The sequence below is a fragment of the Bufo bufo genome, chromosome 7 (genome assembly GCF_905171765.1).
Source record: "Bufo bufo chromosome 7, aBufBuf1.1, whole genome shotgun sequence".
Taxonomy (NCBI): Eukaryota; Metazoa; Chordata; class Amphibia; order Anura; family Bufonidae; genus Bufo; species Bufo bufo.
The window spans coordinates 205656138-205676021 of record NC_053395.1 but is presented as its reverse complement, the minus strand read 5'-3'; the positions used below and the strand labels follow the sequence as shown (position 1 = coordinate 205676021).

At 43.3% G+C, this 19884-nt stretch overlaps 1 protein-coding gene across 2 annotated transcripts in view; it reads left to right on the top strand.

The window, feature by feature from the left end:
* Positions 1-14183: 14183 nt before the first annotated feature.
* The window catches only part of LOC121008671 (protein mono-ADP-ribosyltransferase PARP15-like), a 35966-nt gene continuing 30265 nt past the window's right edge, over positions 14184-19884 (top strand). For both annotated transcript variants that reach the window (XM_040441368.1, XM_040441366.1), the window contains exons 1-2: positions 14184-14318; positions 18468-18626. In XM_040441368.1, coding sequence (XP_040297302.1) covers positions 18512-18626 — 115 coding nt within the window. In that variant the 5' untranslated portion in view covers positions 14184-14318; positions 18468-18511. The remainder of the gene's footprint in view (positions 14319-18467; positions 18627-19884) is intronic.

The following is a 19884-nucleotide window of genomic DNA, read 5'->3' as shown; positions in this document are numbered from 1 at the left end:
TCCATATTCTCCCTTTGTACTGTTTATCTTGGTTTAGATTTTCAATTATGTTCGGCACTTAGTAGTGTAAAGAATAAATCACTTCTGGAGATAGATACATCTACTTTTTAAAATGATTTGATAAGGAATTTAGATCAGAGGGTTAAGATTTGCCATTTTTATTAATTATTACTTAAAGCGAACCTGTCACCATGATTTTGCGCATAGAGCTGGGGACATGGGCTGCTAGATGGCCACTAGCTCATCTGCAGTACCCAGGTCCTATAGCTCTCTGCGCTTTTATTATGTTAAAAAACAGTTTTGAGTGATATGCAAATTACGTGATATGAGTCCTGTAGCCGGAGATGAGTCAAGCGTCAAGGAGCCCAGCACCGCCCTGCGTCCTCAGATTCTCCTCCTTGCCGGCTGACGTCATAGAGCTGGAGCGCCGAAATCTCGCGATGCGCGAGCTGGCGCATGCGTAGTTCGTTCCCTGTGCTGATGCCAGCACAGGGAATGAACATGATGCCGACACTGCGCATGCGCTAGCTCGCGCATCGCGAGATTTCGGCGCTCCAGCTCTGTGACGTCAGCCGGCAAGGAGGAGAATCGGAGGACGCGGGGCGGTGCCCTTATGGCTTAATAAACTTGGGTTAAGATATAGTTCTAAGTAGAGATGAGCGAACTTCTGTTTTAAGTTCGGCGTCTAAAGTTCGGCTTCCGGTTAGCGGAGGATCCCGATATGGATTCCGAATTCCGTTGTGGTCCGTGGTAGCGGAATCAATAATGACCATTATTGATTCCGCTACCACGGACCACAACGGAATTCGGAATCCATATCGGGATCCTCCGCTAACCGGAAGCCGAACTTTAGACGCCGAACTTAAAACAGAAGTTCGCTCATCTCTAGTTCTAAGTGTCCACGGTGTGATTCTCCTGGGGCTGATCACCTACATATGCTCTGGTCTTGCCCAGAATTAAGAGTACTGTATTGCGATCAATAATTTTGTTGCTCATGAGTAGAGATGAGCGAACTTCTGTTTTAAGTTCGTTGTCTAAAGTTCGGCTTCCGGTTAGCGGAGGATCCCGATGTGGATTCCGAATTCCGTTGTGGTCCGTGGTAGCGGAATCAATAATGGCCATTATTGATTCCGCTACCACGGACCACAACGGAATTCGGAATCCACATCGGGATCCTCCGCTAACCGGAAGCCGAACTTTAGACGCCGAACTTAAAACAGAAGTTCGCTCATCTCTACTCATGAGTTAAGACTCCCGATTTCATTTATGGTTGAGTGTTGGATATTGAGTGATCTTTCCAAGGTAAATTGCCATAAATATAAGAAGATTCTCTGGAATAGAATATTGTTTTTGGCAAGACTTTTGATCTCCCAAGTTTGGTTTTCACGAAATGTTCCAAATTTGAACAATTGCATAAACTTGATCAATAGGGTTAAAGCTATGAGTATGTCCTGTATAATTTGATAGTAAGACGGCTCACTCCCTATAATCACGGCTAGGTGCTCGTGTCTAATATGAATCACCCTTTCAAAGTGGTAGAGAAATAATATCGTAAAATAGACCGGCACTCGAACCTATGGAATCACGTAGGGGACTCAGGAGATGTATGATAAAGTAAAATACAATTTAATACCTCGATATACAATAAAATCTCATTGGAATAAAACATACAATAACATAAACGTGGGATAATAAATACGCAGTCTCATATATAGAATCCGCAATGCCGCATACTGACAATTATCGCTTGTGCAAGTGTGGAGAAACCGTCCCGTTACATTGGTAACTTTTTAGTTCCTGTTTCACAAAGTTTGTGGTAATAAATAACAATATATTACTCTTTAGTACTCACTGTTCGGTAGTGCGCATACTTGTGGCGTCCCACGTGTAGGAACGCTTACCTCGATGCAAGGTGGATAAGATACATATGGCAAAATGTAGTTGCTCGCTGATAGAATGGATCGGAGCACCGATGACTTGTTCTTATTCTCGCGAGATAAACTGTTGCCTTTCTGTCGTATGGTATGTTGAATGGTTTGGATAAGACAGAATTAGACATAATCAATAAAAAAAATGGACCAGTAAACAACAACTTTATCTGATCAACATTTTTTAGACCGGACTCCGCCACTAGAGATGGCCTTGCGGTTCACCCGGCGGTCGTTTCGCGGCAAACTTTGCGTGTTCGCGATTCGCCAAACATGCGAACATATGGAGAAATTCGCACCCGCCATATTCTTTCACATTGTGAAGAACTTTGACCCATGACACATCCATCAGGTGGTACAGGACAGCCAATTGAGACATTTCAGCACATGGACATACCCCCTACCTTATAAATAAACCTGATCTGGCAGCCATTTTACATTCAGTGTTTTGCCAGTGTTGGGAGAGGTTGCTGTGTGGAGCAGGGTGAGACTGTTAGGGACACCAAATGTTAGCTAATAGGGCCACAAAAGTCCTTTTAAGCACTGGTATAGGTGTGCTATCGATAGGTGTGATACACAGAGGGGTGCGATATACTTATACTTTTATAATGAGTCAAAAACACATAGATCTATATAGTGATCACCTGGAAGTCAGGGGCCTAGGGGCTAGGGGCTTACTAGGGCCATTTTTATATAGGGTAAGGTTCCGGACGGGGTTGCTCTTATCAGGGCGGGTGGTCTGTGGTTAGGCTATCAGGGCCAGAATAGCACCCCCCTGTAGGGCAATATCAGGGACAGTTCTTTGCCCACCCTGTCCTTCAATACCACATCATCATCTAGCCCAGGGATGGATGTTTTTTGCTTTCCCTCCGGGATTCATGGATGTGCACTGGAACCCCCCGGATTGTGGTAGGACATATGGTTTCTGATTTGGTGCCGCCGAGCACTTGTTATTGCCGACCACATCTATGCTTTTTGGTTAACTTTAATAATTTCATTTATTTTCATTTTGAGGGATATATTTTCCATTCACACGTCCGCAAAATGGGTCTGCATCCGTTCCGCAATTTTGCGGAACGGGTGTATACCCATTCATTTTCAATGGGGCCGGAATGTGCTGTCCGCATTTGCGGATCCGCACTTCCACATCTGTGCTTTTGTTTCAGCAAAAAAATAGAACATGTCCTATTCTTGTCCACAATTGCAGACAAGATTAAGCATTTTATATTAAAGTGCCGGCGATGTGCGGTCCACAAATTGCGGAATGCACATTGCCGGTGTCCGTGTTTTGCGGATCCGCAAAACACTTACGGACGTGTGAATGGACCCTCATAGTAAAATTATTAAAGGTTACATTTTATCTTCATGTATATTCTAATGGATTGCCTTCCTTGTGCAATGTTATAATATACTTTCCATATTAGAAAGTATATTATAGTGCATTTGTATTGTGCGGCAGTTGTGTGCGGTTCTGCTGCGATACTGCAGGTATATAGAGGGACAAGCGTTATCGGAGCAAATAATTTCTACTGGTGTGATATACCAGTCGCCCCCCAAAAAAACAGATTGAAGCGGGGTGTTATATACCAATATACTTTCTTTATAGTACATTTGGGTGCTGTATAGTGCATTTGCATGCGCGTACGCGAAAATTATATTGCCAATATTTCGCATTGAAAACAAAAATAAATGGAGATTGCAAATTCGAATAATACATCTGGTATGTCACTGTCCATGTTGTGGGACTACAGGGAGTGCAGAATTATTAGGCAAATGAGTATTTTGACCACATCATCCTCTTTATGCATGTTTTCTTACTCCAAGCTGTATAGGCTCGAAAGCCTACTACCAATTAAGCATATTAGGTGATGTGCATCTCTGTAATGAGAAGGGGTGTGGTCTAATGACATCAACACCCTATATCAGGTATGCATAATTATTAGGCAACTTCCTTTCCTTTGGCAAAATGGGTCAAAAGAAGGACTTGACAGGCTCAGAAAAGTCAAAAATAGTGAGATATCTTGCAGAGGGATGCAGCACTCTTAAAATTGCAAAGCTTCTGAAGCGTGATCATCGAACAATCAAGCGTTTCATTCAAAATAGTCAACAGGGTCGCAAGAAGCGTGTGGAAAAACCAAGGCGCAAAATAACTGCCCATGAACTGAGAAAAGTCAAGCGTGCAGCTGCCAAGATGCCACTTGCCACCAGTTTGGCCATATTTCAGAGCTGCAACATCACTGGAGTGCCCAAAAGCACAAGGTGTGCAATACTCAGAGACATGGCCAAGGTAAGAAAGGCTGAAAGACGACCACCACTGAACAAGACACACAAGCTGAAACGTCAAGACTGGGCCAAGAAATATCTCAAGACTGATTTTTCTAAGGTTTTATGGACTGATGAAATGAGAGTGAGTCTTGATGGGCCAGATGGATGGGTCTGTGGCTGGATTGGTAAAGGGCAGAGAGCTCCAGTCCGACTCAGATGCCAGCAAGGTGGAGGTGGAGTACTGGTTTGGGCTGGTATCATCAAAGATGAGCTTGTGGGGCCTTTTCGGGTTGAGGATGGAGTCAAGCTCAACTCCCAGTCCTACTGCCAGTTTCTGGAAGACACCTTCTTCAAGCAGTGGTACAGGAAGAAGTCTGCATCCTTCAAGAAAAACATGATTTTCATGCAGGATAATGCTCCATCACACGCGTCCAAGTACTCCACAGCGTGGCTGGCAAGAAAGGGTATAAAAGAAGAAAATCTAATGACATGGCCTCCTTGTTCACCTGATCTGAACCCCATTGAGAACCTGTGGTCCATCATCAAATGTGAGATTTACAAGGAGGGAAAACAGTACACCTCTCTGAACAGTGTCTGGGAGGCTGTGGTTGCTGCTGCACGCAATGTTGATGGTGAACAGATCAAAACACTGACAGATTCCATGGCTGGCAGGCTTTTGAGTGTCCTTGCAAAAAAAGGTGGCTATATTGGTCACTGATTTGTTTTTGTTTTGTTTTTGAATGTCAGAAATGTATATTTGTGAATGTTGAGATGTTATATTGGTTTCACTGGTAAAAATAAATAATTGAAATGGGTATATATTTGTTTTTTGTTAAGTTGCCTAATAATTATGCACAGTAATAGTCACCTGTACACACAGATATCCCCCTAAAATAGCTAAAACTAAAAAAAAACTAAAAACTACTTCCAAAAATATTCAGCTTTGGTATTAATGATTTTTTTGGGTTCATTGAGAACATGGTTGTTGTTCAATAATAAAATTAATCCTCAAAAATACAACTTGCCTAATAATTCTGCACTCCCTGTATTTGTGCACTTCTAGTAATTATTTCTTGGCTGCAAATATGAGCTGAAGGTTTTTCAGGTTCGCCTGCCATGAATGGGACCCGCCGCGAACTTGCAGTTTGCGAACATTTGATCGCGTTCGCGAACCACCCCGGCAGATGTTCGTCCATCACTATCCACCACACCACAAGACACGTATGAGAAACAGATCAATACAGTCACCACAATCGGACCGCCATGTATGGCCGTCACAAACACACCCATACAATTTGAGACAGAAGAACACTTATCGAGACCAAGAGAGAGAGATATCACCATACCCAACACCTTATCAACCACCTCCACACATAATACCCAATCGCACTCGGTCAGATTCAAGTAGATATCACCAAAATCACTCAAATCACAATCACTATTCAAAAAGACAAGGAGAGGACAGAGAAAGAAGGTTAGACCACAAAAAATATCACTAGATCACGACCCAAGTTCAATTGTTAATTTGAGTTCCATAACGTTGACTGAAGCTCAAGTTACATTACTTAATAAAGGTTTGAAATTTGCCCCAACGGTCAAAATTGTCAAATTTGACACATATATAGGAGTCCAAAATTTTATCAGAAAAATATGTCTAAAGAAATATTTTCTGAAAAATCCGATATCTATGAACACATTGGAGTCTGGAGATGTAACGTTTCAACATACTGAATTAAAAAATAAATCTATTCGTCGCAGAATAGCGGCATGACGTAGGTGTGTCCGTGCCGCGCTCCTCCTCCTGCCGTTTCTCCCCCCTCCCTCCCTGCCCCCTACTTCCATGTGGAACGCTGAGGTCTGCTGGCTGATAGTGACGATACCTGGAGCAGCTGTGGCGTCCGGAGGTGTTGTCTGTCTGACGGGATGGTGGTAGAGGGGATCCAGGCAGGCTGAAGTGGTGGACCAGGGCTGAGTTCGATCCTCGCTGCTCTGTGCGAAGGGTAAACTAAGAAGACAGGTTGGCATTAGCAGGAGCTGCTCAAACCCACATGCAGTCGTGCATATATATAGGGGAGCAAATCCTGCACTTGTGGCCCGTTGCTAATGGCAATCCCCAGCAAAATGCATACAATGGAGGATGCCCGCGGCGAACCACAAGTACCACAATAGACATCCTACACAAGGTAACAAGTGCGGATGTGATAATTAATATAACAATATAACACAATAATAGCAAAGACAGGTGCACGCTGCAATCTTACTAAACCCTCAAACTGATTTTAAAATTGAGAGATTAGTCAACATATCCTACGGTGTAGGACATGTCTAAGCCCGGGCACCACGCCAAGGTTTCTCAAGTAGCCCGGGACCTAACACTGTCCTAACTGAGCCGTATGGGCGATACCAGGAGCCAGTGGGCAAATTACAGGAGCATGTGCGAAGGGTAACCTGCAGATCCCTACTTCCAATTGGAGACAGGAGGCGGTGGGATCCTTGTGGCTTGCGCCTGCTGGTGCTGCGCCACCTGAGACTGCTCCGTTCGGCCGCGGTCGTTGGTGGATGAGATCTTCTGCCCCCTTCAGTTTGCTGTGGATGTCCTGTTCCTGCTGTCTGGTCCTCTGTGCTCGGTGTCCGGGAGGAGCCGAGGCCGACGGTGGATGCATGCTGAAAGCACTCCTGGAGGTCGGCTGATTATTAGGTGCTTTGTGTCCCGTGCTCTGCGTGTGTTTGCTGGATGTACCCAAGGTCGTCTCCTGACTCCGAGGAACCTCTACGGTGGGGAACTGGGGCCACCTAGTCCATGAGTCAGATGAGCCTGTGATTTGGGCTGTTCGGCCTGTCTGGGTCGCTGTAATGCTATACGGAGTAAAAGGGCAATTACTCCCCTAGACTCTGTGTTTGTGTAAAAGCAGGTCACCCCTCTTTCAAAATTGCAGCCCCGAGGTGGGACCTATCCCAATCATGTTGAAATCGTGTTGAAACAGTGAACTGCCTTATTGGAACTAACTCTTGCAAAGCTGGATTCACCTGCTTCTCTTGATATGGTCTTATATAGACTTTCAGTTTATTTCTATGCCCTTTAACTCTTACAGCCGCCGGATTGTGCATGTACTCAGCCTAATATGGTCTTTGGGACCCTATCTTTCATTTTTTTTACATTTATTTGTCACATATGAAACCAACTTAGATTTATACTATGTTTATGTACTCAGCTCTCTCCTCCGTTTGACCTTATGATATATCCCTGATCGGGACATGTATGTGATTCCAGTCATGGAATAGGTTCGCTGGGTCTTTACAGTTAAAGCTGGGACTATTAATCTTGGAGTTTTCCTATACCAACCTGTGCGAATAGTGGGTTTGGTGTTGGAAACTTCTTCAGCATTTTCCATTGCTTCGTTACCAATATATGTTCCCTTCCTTTATTTTTTTTAGTTTTTTGGGGGGAACTACAGGGTTAGAGTGCACTCTTAAGTTACCTCAAAATGCCCCCTAAGTATTGTAAATCCGGAGGGGTGCCCTCGCCGAAAGGTAGCGTAGGTGGTAGCCCCCAGGCCCGATTAGACAGATTTCTGAAATCACCGCCACCCAAAACTACTGGGGAGGGTTTACAGAGAACAGCTCCACGGGTTGAGCTGGGAGATGACAATATGCCTCGGATAGAACAGGACACATCCAAAGCTATCATGCCCCAGAGTGAAGGTCTGGATATCATTAACCAAAAACTCTCAGATATACTGGGAGTAGTAAATTCCACCAATGCCTCAGTTGCAGAGCTGGCCTCTTCCCTTTCAGTAGTACAAGGAGATGTTACAATAAAGGGAATCAACTCGGTAAAGGAGGAGAGCATATTTAAAAGAAGAAAAACTACCACAAGAGGACACAGTTTTAAATTAGAGGGGCAAAGGTTTAAAAGTAATATAAGGAAGTATTACTTTACTGAGAGAGTAGTGGATGCATGGAATAGCCTTCCTGCAGAAGTGGTAGCTGCAAATACAGTAAAGGGGTTTAAGCGTGCATGGGATAGGCATAAGGCCATCCTTCATATAAGATAGGGCCAGGGGCTATCCATAGTATTCAGATATATTGGGCAGACTAGATGGGCCAAATGGTTCTTATCTGCCGACACATTCTATGTTTCTATGTTTCTATGTAATCAAAGACGAAATGACAAAACTTAGATTGAAGGTGAAGGAGTTGGAATCAGCAGTTACTTATTAAAAAAGCGATTAGAAGAGGTAGCTCAAGATCGTATTTGGCTTAGAAGGAAGGTGATAGATCTTGAGGATAGGTCCCGTAGATACAACCTGAGACTGGTGGGGTTTCCAGAGGAGGTAGAACAGGATAATGCTGCAAATTTTATTCAAAAATGGCTGGTTGAAAATTTAGGCCCAGATCATGATGCATCCACTTTTTGTGTGGAAAGGGCCTCAGAGTCCCCTTTAAAAAGCCTCCTCCAGGGGCCCCCCTAGGGCAATCCTTGCGAAATTGGTCTGTTCGAAGGACCGGCATTGGGTACTTAGGCGTAAAAGAGAAGTACTGGATATTCACTTCAACGGGAATTTTATATCTATATATCCAGATTTCTCACGAGATACCCAAATTAAAAGAAGATCTTTTCTTGAAGTTAAAACAAGATTGGCCGCTGCTAACATTAAGTACTCAATGTTATTTCCGGCCAAACTGAGGGTGGTGCATAATGAATCAGTTTTTTTCTGCATATGCAGATGCTGTTCAATGGCTGGATTCGATGGGTCTATAATTTACTATATGATTATGGGGAGGAGGGAGGTTTAGGGGGAAGTGGGCGGGGGGGTTTGGAGGTTTGAAAGAGGTTGATGGGTAATATTTTTTCACCTTATTAACCATGTAGAGGGGATAATGGGGGTGGGTATAAGGGAGGGATTGGCTGTGGTCACGGTTCTTGTGAGTCCACGTGTTTCTCTCCGAGATGAGAGAGTGGGACCATTCACTAAAAATAGCTTATAGTACGCAATATTCTGTTCTGGAATGTGAGAGGGTTGGGAGACAGAGTTAAGAGGACGGTGGTTTTTGATTGTGTAGCCCGTCATTTGCCGGCAATTGTGGTATTATTAGAAACCCATGCATCAGTGGATAGGCTGTATATATTGAAAAGATAATGGGCTGCGTTAGAATATCATGCTTACTTCTCCTCCTACGCAAGAGGGGGCAGCGTATATATTCATCGTGGTATGGAGTTTCAACCTGTTGATAATGTGATCGATAAAGAAGGGAGATATGTATTCCTGAATGGCTTTTGGAATGGGCAGGAGATTATATTTGCTTTTATTTATATTCCACCACCGTATAAGTCAGCCGTCTTTTCGCATTTATCTAAATATATTGCTTCAAAAAACCAATGCTTATTATTAGTAGCCGGAGATTTCAACTCTGTTCCTGATCTGAGTTAGATCGTTTCTCCACCTCCACTGAACGAGGTCTCGTTTCTCCTTTGAGCATCATTTGCCAGGAGTTGGCGCTGGTGGATGTCTGGCGCCACCTCTATGGCAATAAAATATTTTTTTCTTGTTTTAGCCAGTCCTACGGCGCAATGTCCCGTATTGACTTGGCCTTTGCAAATCGAGAATTGAGTCGCCAAATTGTAAAAATGTAGTATGAACCTCATGGAATATCAGATCACTCTCCAGTCCTGCTTTCGTTCAGGGAGGTGGACCCTCCAGGACCAGGCAGAGTTTTTAAACTGAACTCACACTGGCTTGACGTAATAGCAGAGCAGCATATAATTGATCTTGATATACAGGAATTCTGGCAATTAAATATAGAATCTACTCTAATATACATTATGTATGGGATGCATTAAAGGCTCATATAAGGAGCAACAGTTGATGGAGACAATTAGGAACCTGCAGGGCGCATTAGCTGTTCACCATAATGAACATCATATAACTCAGTTAAAGGAGGCTAACTCACAGTTTAAGTTACTTTTGTACAGTAAAGCACAACACAAGCTTCTTTTTCAAGGTCAAAACCGCTTCTGTGAATCGGGTAAAACGGTATAAGTTTTTGGCACGACTAGTTGCCAATCAGAGAGATGCTACCAGTATAAGGGAGATTCAGAATATAAAGGGTAACAGGGTGAGGTCTCCAGAGTTGATTAGGGAGTAGTTTGTAAAATACTATTCTTGCCTTTATCAGTCTGACCTTACCTCTAGGGTGGACGATATAAAACAATATCTACAACAATTGGGGCTTCCCCAGTTGGCTTTACAGGACAGGGAAATGCTGGACCGCCCTATTCGATTGGATGAGCTGCGATCGATACTTCCAATGCTGAAATATAATTCATCAGAAATGAGATCCGCCACGAAATGGCTACGTTCCAAAGATGTGTGGAAAATGACCTATGGAAAATTAAAGATAAAAAAACATATAAGGGTAATTTGTCATGTAATGAAATTCGAGCGATAAAGCAATTACAACAACAAGGTAATATTACAATACGGCCCGCAGATAAAGGGGGCGCCATTGTTGTCTTAGATACCGAACATTACAATAATGAATGCCTAAGGCAACTTTCCGATGGGACTACCTATCTGAAATTAAAAGGAGACCCTTTAGACAAATTAAGTAGAGAATTGATACACTAGGGGCTTAAAACAAGGGAACTTATCTAAACAAGAACATATGTTTATCTTGGGCACGCAGCGTAGATTACCAACATTTTACGGCTTGCCCAAGATCCACAAGGACTTAAAAGACCCTCCTGGACGTCCTATAATTTCAGGAATAGGTTCTTTGAGTTCTAACCTATCCCAATACATAGACACCCTCCTACAACCAGTGGTAAAAGACATCAAGTCCTACATAAGAGACACCACACATATTATTCAGGCACTTGAGGGACTGGCCGTCCAACCCCATTGGATTATGGGAACTTTGGACGTCCAGTCCCTCTATACTGTCATTGAACATGGACGTGGTACCTCTGCAATAAAAACACATCTTGAGATGAACAGCAAACTTTGTGGCAAACAAATAGATTTTTTTGGTAGAAGGAGCCAATTATATCCTACACCATAACTATTTTTATTTTGAGGGTGATTATTACCTGCAACAGTGTGGAACCGCCATGGGGACCAGGTTCGCCCCCAGTTATGCAAATCTTTATCTGGCACAATGGGAATATTCTAACATCACTCCCAAACTGGGGACGGACCTGGTCCTATGGAGACGGTACATTGATGACATCCTGTTCATTTCGAACAATGGAAAGTCTCAATTGAAAACCTTTTTAAACAACATTAATGAGAACCCAGACGGGTTAGTTTTTACATCAAACATTAACAAAGAATATACAGAATTTTTGGATATACAGATTAGAATTGAGGGAGATAAATTTATATGCAATAACCACCAGAAATCAACTGCAAAGAATAGTTTCATCCTTTTCACGAGCTGTCATCTACCAAGGTGGTTGTTAAACATCCCGGTCGGACAATTCCATCGGATTAAACGGAATTGCACCGACAACACTACCTTTGAGGATGAAGCTATAAGAATTAAAGATCAAATCAAATGTAGAGACTACCCCGATGATATTATAGATAGTGCATTGGAGAGAGTGAGAAATATGGAAAGACAATCTTTTTTCACACCGGCATCTAAATATAGTAAAAAGACATCAACAGAAGCAGAATTAAGAATGATCTTACCGTATAGTGTACAATCAAAACAGATACAACATATCAATCGACATTGGCACATTGTTTTGAAAGACAAGACTATAGGACCTTTATTAAACACATCCCCCCTCATAACTTTCACAAAAGCACCTAATCTAGGTCTAAAATTAGCACCTACAGTGAAAAATTATCAGAAAAAAACTGTTTCACTACAAAATTGGGTACAAATGAGTTTTTTTTTACAGATGTGGTAGGTGTGTGGGCTGTAGGAACACCACCTCTACAAAGAAGATTGAGAGGTTTGTGTCCACACAAAACCAATTTGTCTTTGATATCAAAGATTGCCTTACTTGCAACTCCTCCAGTGTTATCTACATCATCCAGTGTCCGTGCCAAAAACAATACATTGGTAGAACAAAGCGACTCTTCAGGGTACGTTTGGCCGAACATATTAACAATATAAAAAAGGGAATGACTAATCACCCTCTATCCAAACATTTTAAAGATTTTCTTAACCAGGGTTATAGTGGCTTGACATTCGCGGCACTGGAGAAGGTGGATAAGCACTGGAGGGGTGGCAATCATATTGCAAAGATGTCAAGGAGGGATTCTAGATGAATATTTGACTTTGGTAGTCTATCACCTGCAGGGCTCAATGCCGAATTAGAATTTTTTTTTTTTTGTGAATTAATGTTTACAGTATTGGAGGGAGTGCCCCTTACCGATGGGATATCCCATGTCTGGCTGTTTATCAGCACTGGGATGTCCCCTTGGTGATGGGCAACCCCCCTATATTTTATCTGATGCATCCAGCAAATTTCCCATCTCATCTGATACAATATTTTATATCCAGCAATTTATTTATATATGTCATTTTTTTTATATGTTTATTGAACACAGATCGGTTTTATCATGTGTATATAGCATACCTTTTAATCTGAAACTGGGAAAATTATTTGAGTACATTGGTTGTTATTGATATCACATTTAGCAACTAATTATAAACAAAACGCATATGCATTTGAAAAAAAACGCATCGATAACGCATCACTACCGCAATGCCGCAATATGGAGAAAAGGGCTGTGTGGGATCTCACAGTCCACTCTTTATCCATGTTTTACATCTTTGCTCAACTTGATAGGATCCGCCCCCTTCTAATTAGCAGATGGGTATATAACTACCTGGATTCCCTTATACGAATAAACCCACTGAGGAAGAAATAGGGATCTATTTTGAAACTCGCCTGGGACTTAAGGTTTATTCCCAAAGAGTCCAGCACATCAGCATGGCCATGCACTGTTGAAAGAATACCTACGAAAAGAACGTTGTATTGTCAAGATAATACTTCGCGATAAAACGAGCGAAGACTCACTGCGGATCAAAGGTATTCACGGCATTACACGAAAGTAAGGTAACCTCCTACTTTCGCGATAATACGAACGAAGATTCACTGTGAATTGAAGCCATTCAACATACCATACGAAAGAAAGGGAACAGTTTATCTCGCGAGAATAAGAACAAGTCATCGGTGCTCCGATACAATCTATCAGCGAGCAACTACATTTTGCCGTATGTATTTGATCCACCTTGCATCGAGGTAAGCGTTCCTACACGTGGGACGCCACAAGTATGTCAACTACCCAACAGTGAGTACTAAAGAGCCATATATTGTTATTTATTACCACAAACTTTGTGAAACAGGAACTAAAAAGTTACCAATGTAACGGGACGGTTTCTCCACACTTGCGCGCTATATTTGGTACATTTCTCCAAGCAGATGTAACAACCTGCAGATCTCCCAGCGATAATTGTCAGCATGCGGCATTGCGGATTCTATATATGAGACTGCGTATTTATTATCCCACGTTTATGTTATTGTATGTTTTATTCCAATGAGATTTTATTGTGTAACGAAGTATTAAATTGTATTTTACTTTATCTCCTGAGTCCACTACGTGATTCCATATGTTCGAGTGCCGGTCTATATTACTATATTATGTCCTATATAGTCAGGAGAAATGGACTAAGATATGGGAGGTCTGGAGGTTTTAACCTTTCCCGGCCCCCAATTCTATGTCTCAACTTCCCAAGATCTTTTTTATTCTTTTCCTAATCTTTTGTTCCTCCTTTTCTTATTTCTTGTATTGGAATGATAGAGGATTTTGAGACGCATCGCAAGGGTAGGGAGGGATGGGAAATGGGTGGTTATGAGCGGTAAAATAATAATAATTTTATACTGTAATTCTGTATGAAAAGGTGAATGGCTTGTACATCTTTTACTCTAATAAAGCTATCAATTTAAAAAAAAAGAAAAAAAGAATTCATGAAATTCTTTTCAGCTAGCATAACTTCAGCCGCTGGGCGTGGATTTACAGTAAAACGAAAGTAGAGGAAATAAATCTTTGTGTCCGGGATGTTTCTCTCCAGTTACACATAGGTCGCCCTGATCAAAGTCCTGAGGTAAGTCTACAGTCCTGAGGTAAGTCTTAGGGTTCCCCTATAGGTGTAATTGTTCACAGTGCACAGGGCATCAGGTGGCACTGAGGGCCGAGGGCTTGTGACCACCATGAACTTTTATATTAAGTGTATATTTGTATTATTTAGAGCAGGCATCCTCAAACTGCGGCCCTCCAGCTATTGTAGAACTACAACTCCCACAATGTCCTGCTGCAGGCTGATACCTGTAGGCTGTTCGGGCATGCTGGGAGTTGTAGTTTTGCAACAGCTGGAGGGCCGCAGTTTGAGGATGCCTGATTTAGAGCACGGATGTTAGATTACATTTTGCAGGGAGCTGTTATGTGGTCACTGGATCTGACGGTGTACATTGGGCACTGTATGGTGGCATTTACACAGTGTGGCACTTCTACTTGGGCCCACGTACAGTACAGTACGGTGGCGGCAACAATGTATAACATTTAATCCACCAAATGTAAGCGTTATTTGTAAACAATCAGCATTGTGTATATTTGTAGACTATATGACTCTACAACAGCTGCTCAGCTGTTCTCAGAAATCCCACAGAAGAGAAGAGAGCATGCTGGGAGTTGTAGTTTCGCAACAGCTGGAATGCCGAAGAATGCTGACCCCGGCAATTTTTTTTGTTTTTGCATTTCTGTTTTTTTAATCCCGGCCTCAGGGCGGACTGGGAACTTGAGGTGGCCCTGGAAAGAAAACTAAAAGTTATCCCAGGTTGTAGGTGGATCTAAATTGACAGAAGCAGGGACAACACAAGTAGATGGGGCCAATACACGTTGGCAGGGCCAGTAATCCCACAGGCCAGCACAACATACCTCCCCTCTGTGGTGGCCATCAATACCTGCCATGTTCTGTCCTCCTCCAATTGTCTCTGATATGGATATGGAGCAGGGGGCTTAGGAGGTGACATGTGGGCCACAACACCAGGCCAATCCTACCTTCAGCATGCTGCCTGGACTTCTTCTAATAATTACCCCTATAGTTTTCCCAGTAGTATGTACCCGGCCAGCGTCAGTGAGGAGGGATTGGATGGCCCTAGGGGCCTGCCTGGCCTTCCCGGGTCCACATCCATTCACCTATCCATATGAGGGCTTGTTATTTGTGGGATTAGTTCTTATTTCTAACGGCACCTTTTAATATTGCATACAATGTAGTGGGAAGCTGGAAAAAAATTCCAAAAACAAAATTCTGCTACAGTTTTATGGGTTTAGATTTCACGGTGTTCCCAATGTGGTAAAACTGACCCATTCCTTTCATTCTCTAGGTCATTATGATACTACTTTTAGGGTTTGTTCACACAAACGTTTTTTGCGTTCCATATACTTTCAGTTTACGGAACCATTTATTTCAATGGTTTCCGCAAAAAAACGGAATGTACTCCGTATGCATTCCGTTTCCGTATTTCCATTCCGTTCAAAGATAGAACATATCCTATTATTGCCCACAAATCACGTTCCGTGGCTCCATTCAGATCGATGCATCAGATCGATGCATCCGTTCTGTTTTTGCGGAACCAATTTTATGCCTAGCCCAATTTTTTCTGTCATTACTGTATACTGTATATGCCATACAGAAAAACGGAACGGAACCGGAAACACTACTGAAACAAAAAACAGAAAAATGGATCAGTTAAAAACGGCCCACAAAACACTGAAAAAGCCATATGGTCGTGTGAATGACCCCTTATATAGTTTTTCTTGTATTTTAATGCAAAAAATAAAATAAAAAAAACTTTGGAAAAATTTTATTTTAAGTTTTTTTTTGCATCACTACCTTTTCTGACCACAACTTTTTTTATAGCAATGTCTACGGAGCTCATTTTTTGTAGGATAGTCCTTAGTTTTTATTGAAAAAAGTATTTTTAACTCATATGTAAATGAGCAGTTAAGTGCACCAAGGATGGACCCCGGCCTCTCTGTGCACCCTTGCTCCACCTGCTTCCTCTGCCAGCACCTCCCTCTCTCCTTCACGATTGAGAGGGCCAGGTTTCTGCGTAGTAATTTTGCCCGCCTCTGTCAATGAAGAAGGAAAGGGCGGGGCTGACAGAGGAAGCAGGAGCAGCAAGGGCCCGCCCTCTGTGCACTTAACTGCTCATTTGCATATGAATTAAAGGTACTTTTTCTCCAGATTGGATGGTAAAAGGCGAAATCTTTACCCATCCATGATGGCCAATGGCCGCATGAACAATCGTGCAGCCATTGTCTGCCATGGATGGGCTGGCCTGCAATGTGCGGCTGGCCCGACTAAGGACAGACCCTTATTATATAAGCATGGATTAGCTCAGCACCATTTAGTTCTTTACTTGTTAGCCAGTTCATGACTGGTCCATTTACCCCCCTTCCCAACTAGAGGTATTTTTGGTGGTGTATAAGGTTTTATTTTTGTAAAATATGCAAAAAAAAAAAAAAGGAAAATAGTCAATAGTCTACTAAAACACTTTTTAAAATTATGTCACCTTTCTATAACGGTCATTTTAATATATCGGGATATATTGTTTATGGTTGTTGGCGGCGTGGCCACCAGTTGTGGTGTGGGTTGTGGTATTATCATTTTTTATTTATTTTTTATTTTGTCTTTACACTTTGTGCCTCCCATAAAGACCTTTGGGGGACATTTTCTTTTTTTGCTTTTATTTCTCCAATAACTGTGGCTGACATATTAGCCCCAGTGGGAAATACAGCCCCCTGAGGTTGTCATTAGGGTAGATGCAGACGTGCAGATTCATTTGCAGAGAATCCGCATGAAATCTGCACCAAAACCTCACACAAAAAAAACTATTTATTGCGTTTTTATGAGTTTTTGGTGTGGATTTGATGCAGATTTTCTGCAGATCTTCCCCTTCCTACAGCGATGGAGAAGGCAGGGGCTTTAAAAAAAAACTTCCCTGTCCTTTCTATGCAGGGAACGACTGTCTCTGACAGCAGGCTGCCCGCTTCTGTAGCTGCACGATTAGCTTGTAGCTGCTACCTCTGCACGGATTTTCAGAAAGATCCTAGCAGAGATAAATGCGGACTGCCCGGATGTATATAGTCAACAACTGGTTAAACTGGTTGAGCATCGCTCATATTCCCTTGAAAGAAAAATGAAACCAGAAATTCAGAAAGATCTTTCTCTTTGTGACTTTTACTTTTTCAAGTGAATGGGTCCGCATCCGAGATGCGGAATGCCCACAGAAGGGCACCCGTGTATTGCGGATCCGCAAATGCGGTCCGCAATACGGCAACAGGGTGCACACGTTCGTGTGCAGGGGGCCTTAGGAGGGTAGACAAGACACTGACTCACTGACTAAGGCCCCCTGCACACGAACGTGTGCACCCCGTTGCCGTATTGCGGACCGCATTTGCGGATCCGCAATAGACGGGTGCCATTCCGTGGGCATTCCGCATCATGGATGCGGACCCATTCACTTGAATGGGTCCGCAAATCCGGAGATGCGGAATGGTGCGGAACGGAAGCATGGAACGGAACCCTACGGAAGCACTACGGAGTGCTTCCGTGGGATTTTGTCCCGTACTTTCGTTCCGCAAAAAGATAGAACATGTCCTATCTTTTTGCGGAACGGCCGGATCGCGGACCCATTCAAGTGAATGGGTCCATGATCCGCTGTGGCTGCCCCACGGACTGTGTTCGTGCTTTGCGGCCTGCATTTTGCGGGCTGCAGCACGACCACGGGGTGCACACGTTCGTGTGCAGGGGGCCTAACTAAACTCCTCCCTATCTACAGAGGGCTGCGAGGAACCAGAAGGTTCCTCTCCAGAGAAACTATCTCTGCCAATGCTGCCGCCATCTGCTGGTAGACCAGGCAGTTGCATGAACATTAACAGTTTTACATGAATAAATATGCACATTATTAGGCGATGACACAAAATACATTAGAAGTTATACATTAGCACCTAGGAGACGGTAGCGAGGTGTAGAAGAAGTGGTAATGGCACTAAGGGACATTACACATACTAATGTCACAGGCAATTATGGCATAATAATGCCGCCATATAGTTTCCAAATATTGCAAGTGAATATGGTAATGGTAGGCTGCAATCTTCTCAGTGTAGCCTAGAGCCACATGAGGAGCATTCTTTATACAATATATTTCTGTTTCTACTAATTGTCTAATATTGTATTATTCGGTTTTAGGCTTTGTTTTAACTGGGCAACCAGTACTTGTGAAAACCGCCATCATGACGGATGTGGTGGTGTGCGAAACATCTGTGAAGTTAAAAAAGGGGGACATCACTGCTGAAAGTACAGACGCCATAGTAAACCTAAGTAATGCAACACTGGACCGCAGCGATGGTAAGGAACTGAGATCTCACATCTACTGTGTCTGATTCAGAAAGAGAACCATGCAGGAACTTGCCCCTGTCAATCAAGAAGGAATGGGAGGGACTGGCAAAAGAAGCAGGAGGAGCAAGGGTGCACAGAGTGGCTTGGGCCTGCCCTCAGTGCACTTAACTGCTCATTTGCATATGGATTTTAAAGTGCTTAATGGTATCATTACATTCAGCTGAGCGAGCCCTACAAGGCACTGTGCCTGGTGCATTACGCAATTTCCTGGTGACTCACACCTTTTAGAACCCCATACCACAGAGATCTAAAGATGATGTTCTCTCTAGTGCAGGGTGGGGACTGTCTTTAGCTCAACTCTATGTCAGAATGTGGAATTTTGACCCTTAGGCACAGACACACCCTGAGATAGGTGACAACATGCGTCACTTGCAGCAGACCCAGGCGTTTCTATGCCTCTAAATATTTAGGCATCTAATATATAAAGCTGAGTGTATGTATGTGTATGTATGTATGTCCGCTAAAGGAATCCGTACCGTCGCATTTACAATCACAAAATTTGGCACACAGGTACATCAGGTGTCCGGGAAGGTTTTAGACCGGGTCTCAGCTCTCTAGCACGTACCGTTCCTGAGATATTTCCAAAAAATGCATTAGCCAATAGAAGCCTGGTCACATGACCCTTATTAGCCAATAGAAGCTCGCAGGCCCTTAGTCTCCACATACACAGTTTAAAACCAGGTTTCCATAACAACCAAGCCATTTTTCTTCACTGCTGTAGGTCAGCTATAAAGGAGCTGGCCGCTGTGGAGGTCACTGTTAAAGGGGCGGGCACTGTTAAAGGAGGAGGGGACTGCGGAGGCCACTATTAAAGGAGCAGCGGGGTACTGTGAGGTCACTGTTAAGGGAGCTGGGTACTGTGGCAGTCACTGTTAAAGGGGAAGTCGCTGTGGAGGTCTCTGTTAAGGGGCTGGGATTGGTGGAGGTCACAGTTAAGGGAACTATAACCTATGGTCAGTGTTAAGGGGCGGGTGCTGTAGAAGTCACTGTTAATGGGACGGGCCCCTGTGGAGGTCACTGTCAAGAGGGTGGGATACACACTGTTAAAGGGGCAGTCTGCTGTGAAGGTCAAAGTTACGGGAGTGGGCTGATGTGGAGGTCCCATTTTAAGGAGACAGGGCACTGTGGGGGAATCAGTGTTAAGGGGTGGGGGCTGTGGAGGTCACTGTTAAAGGGGCGGGGTACTGAAGATGTCACTGTTATAGTG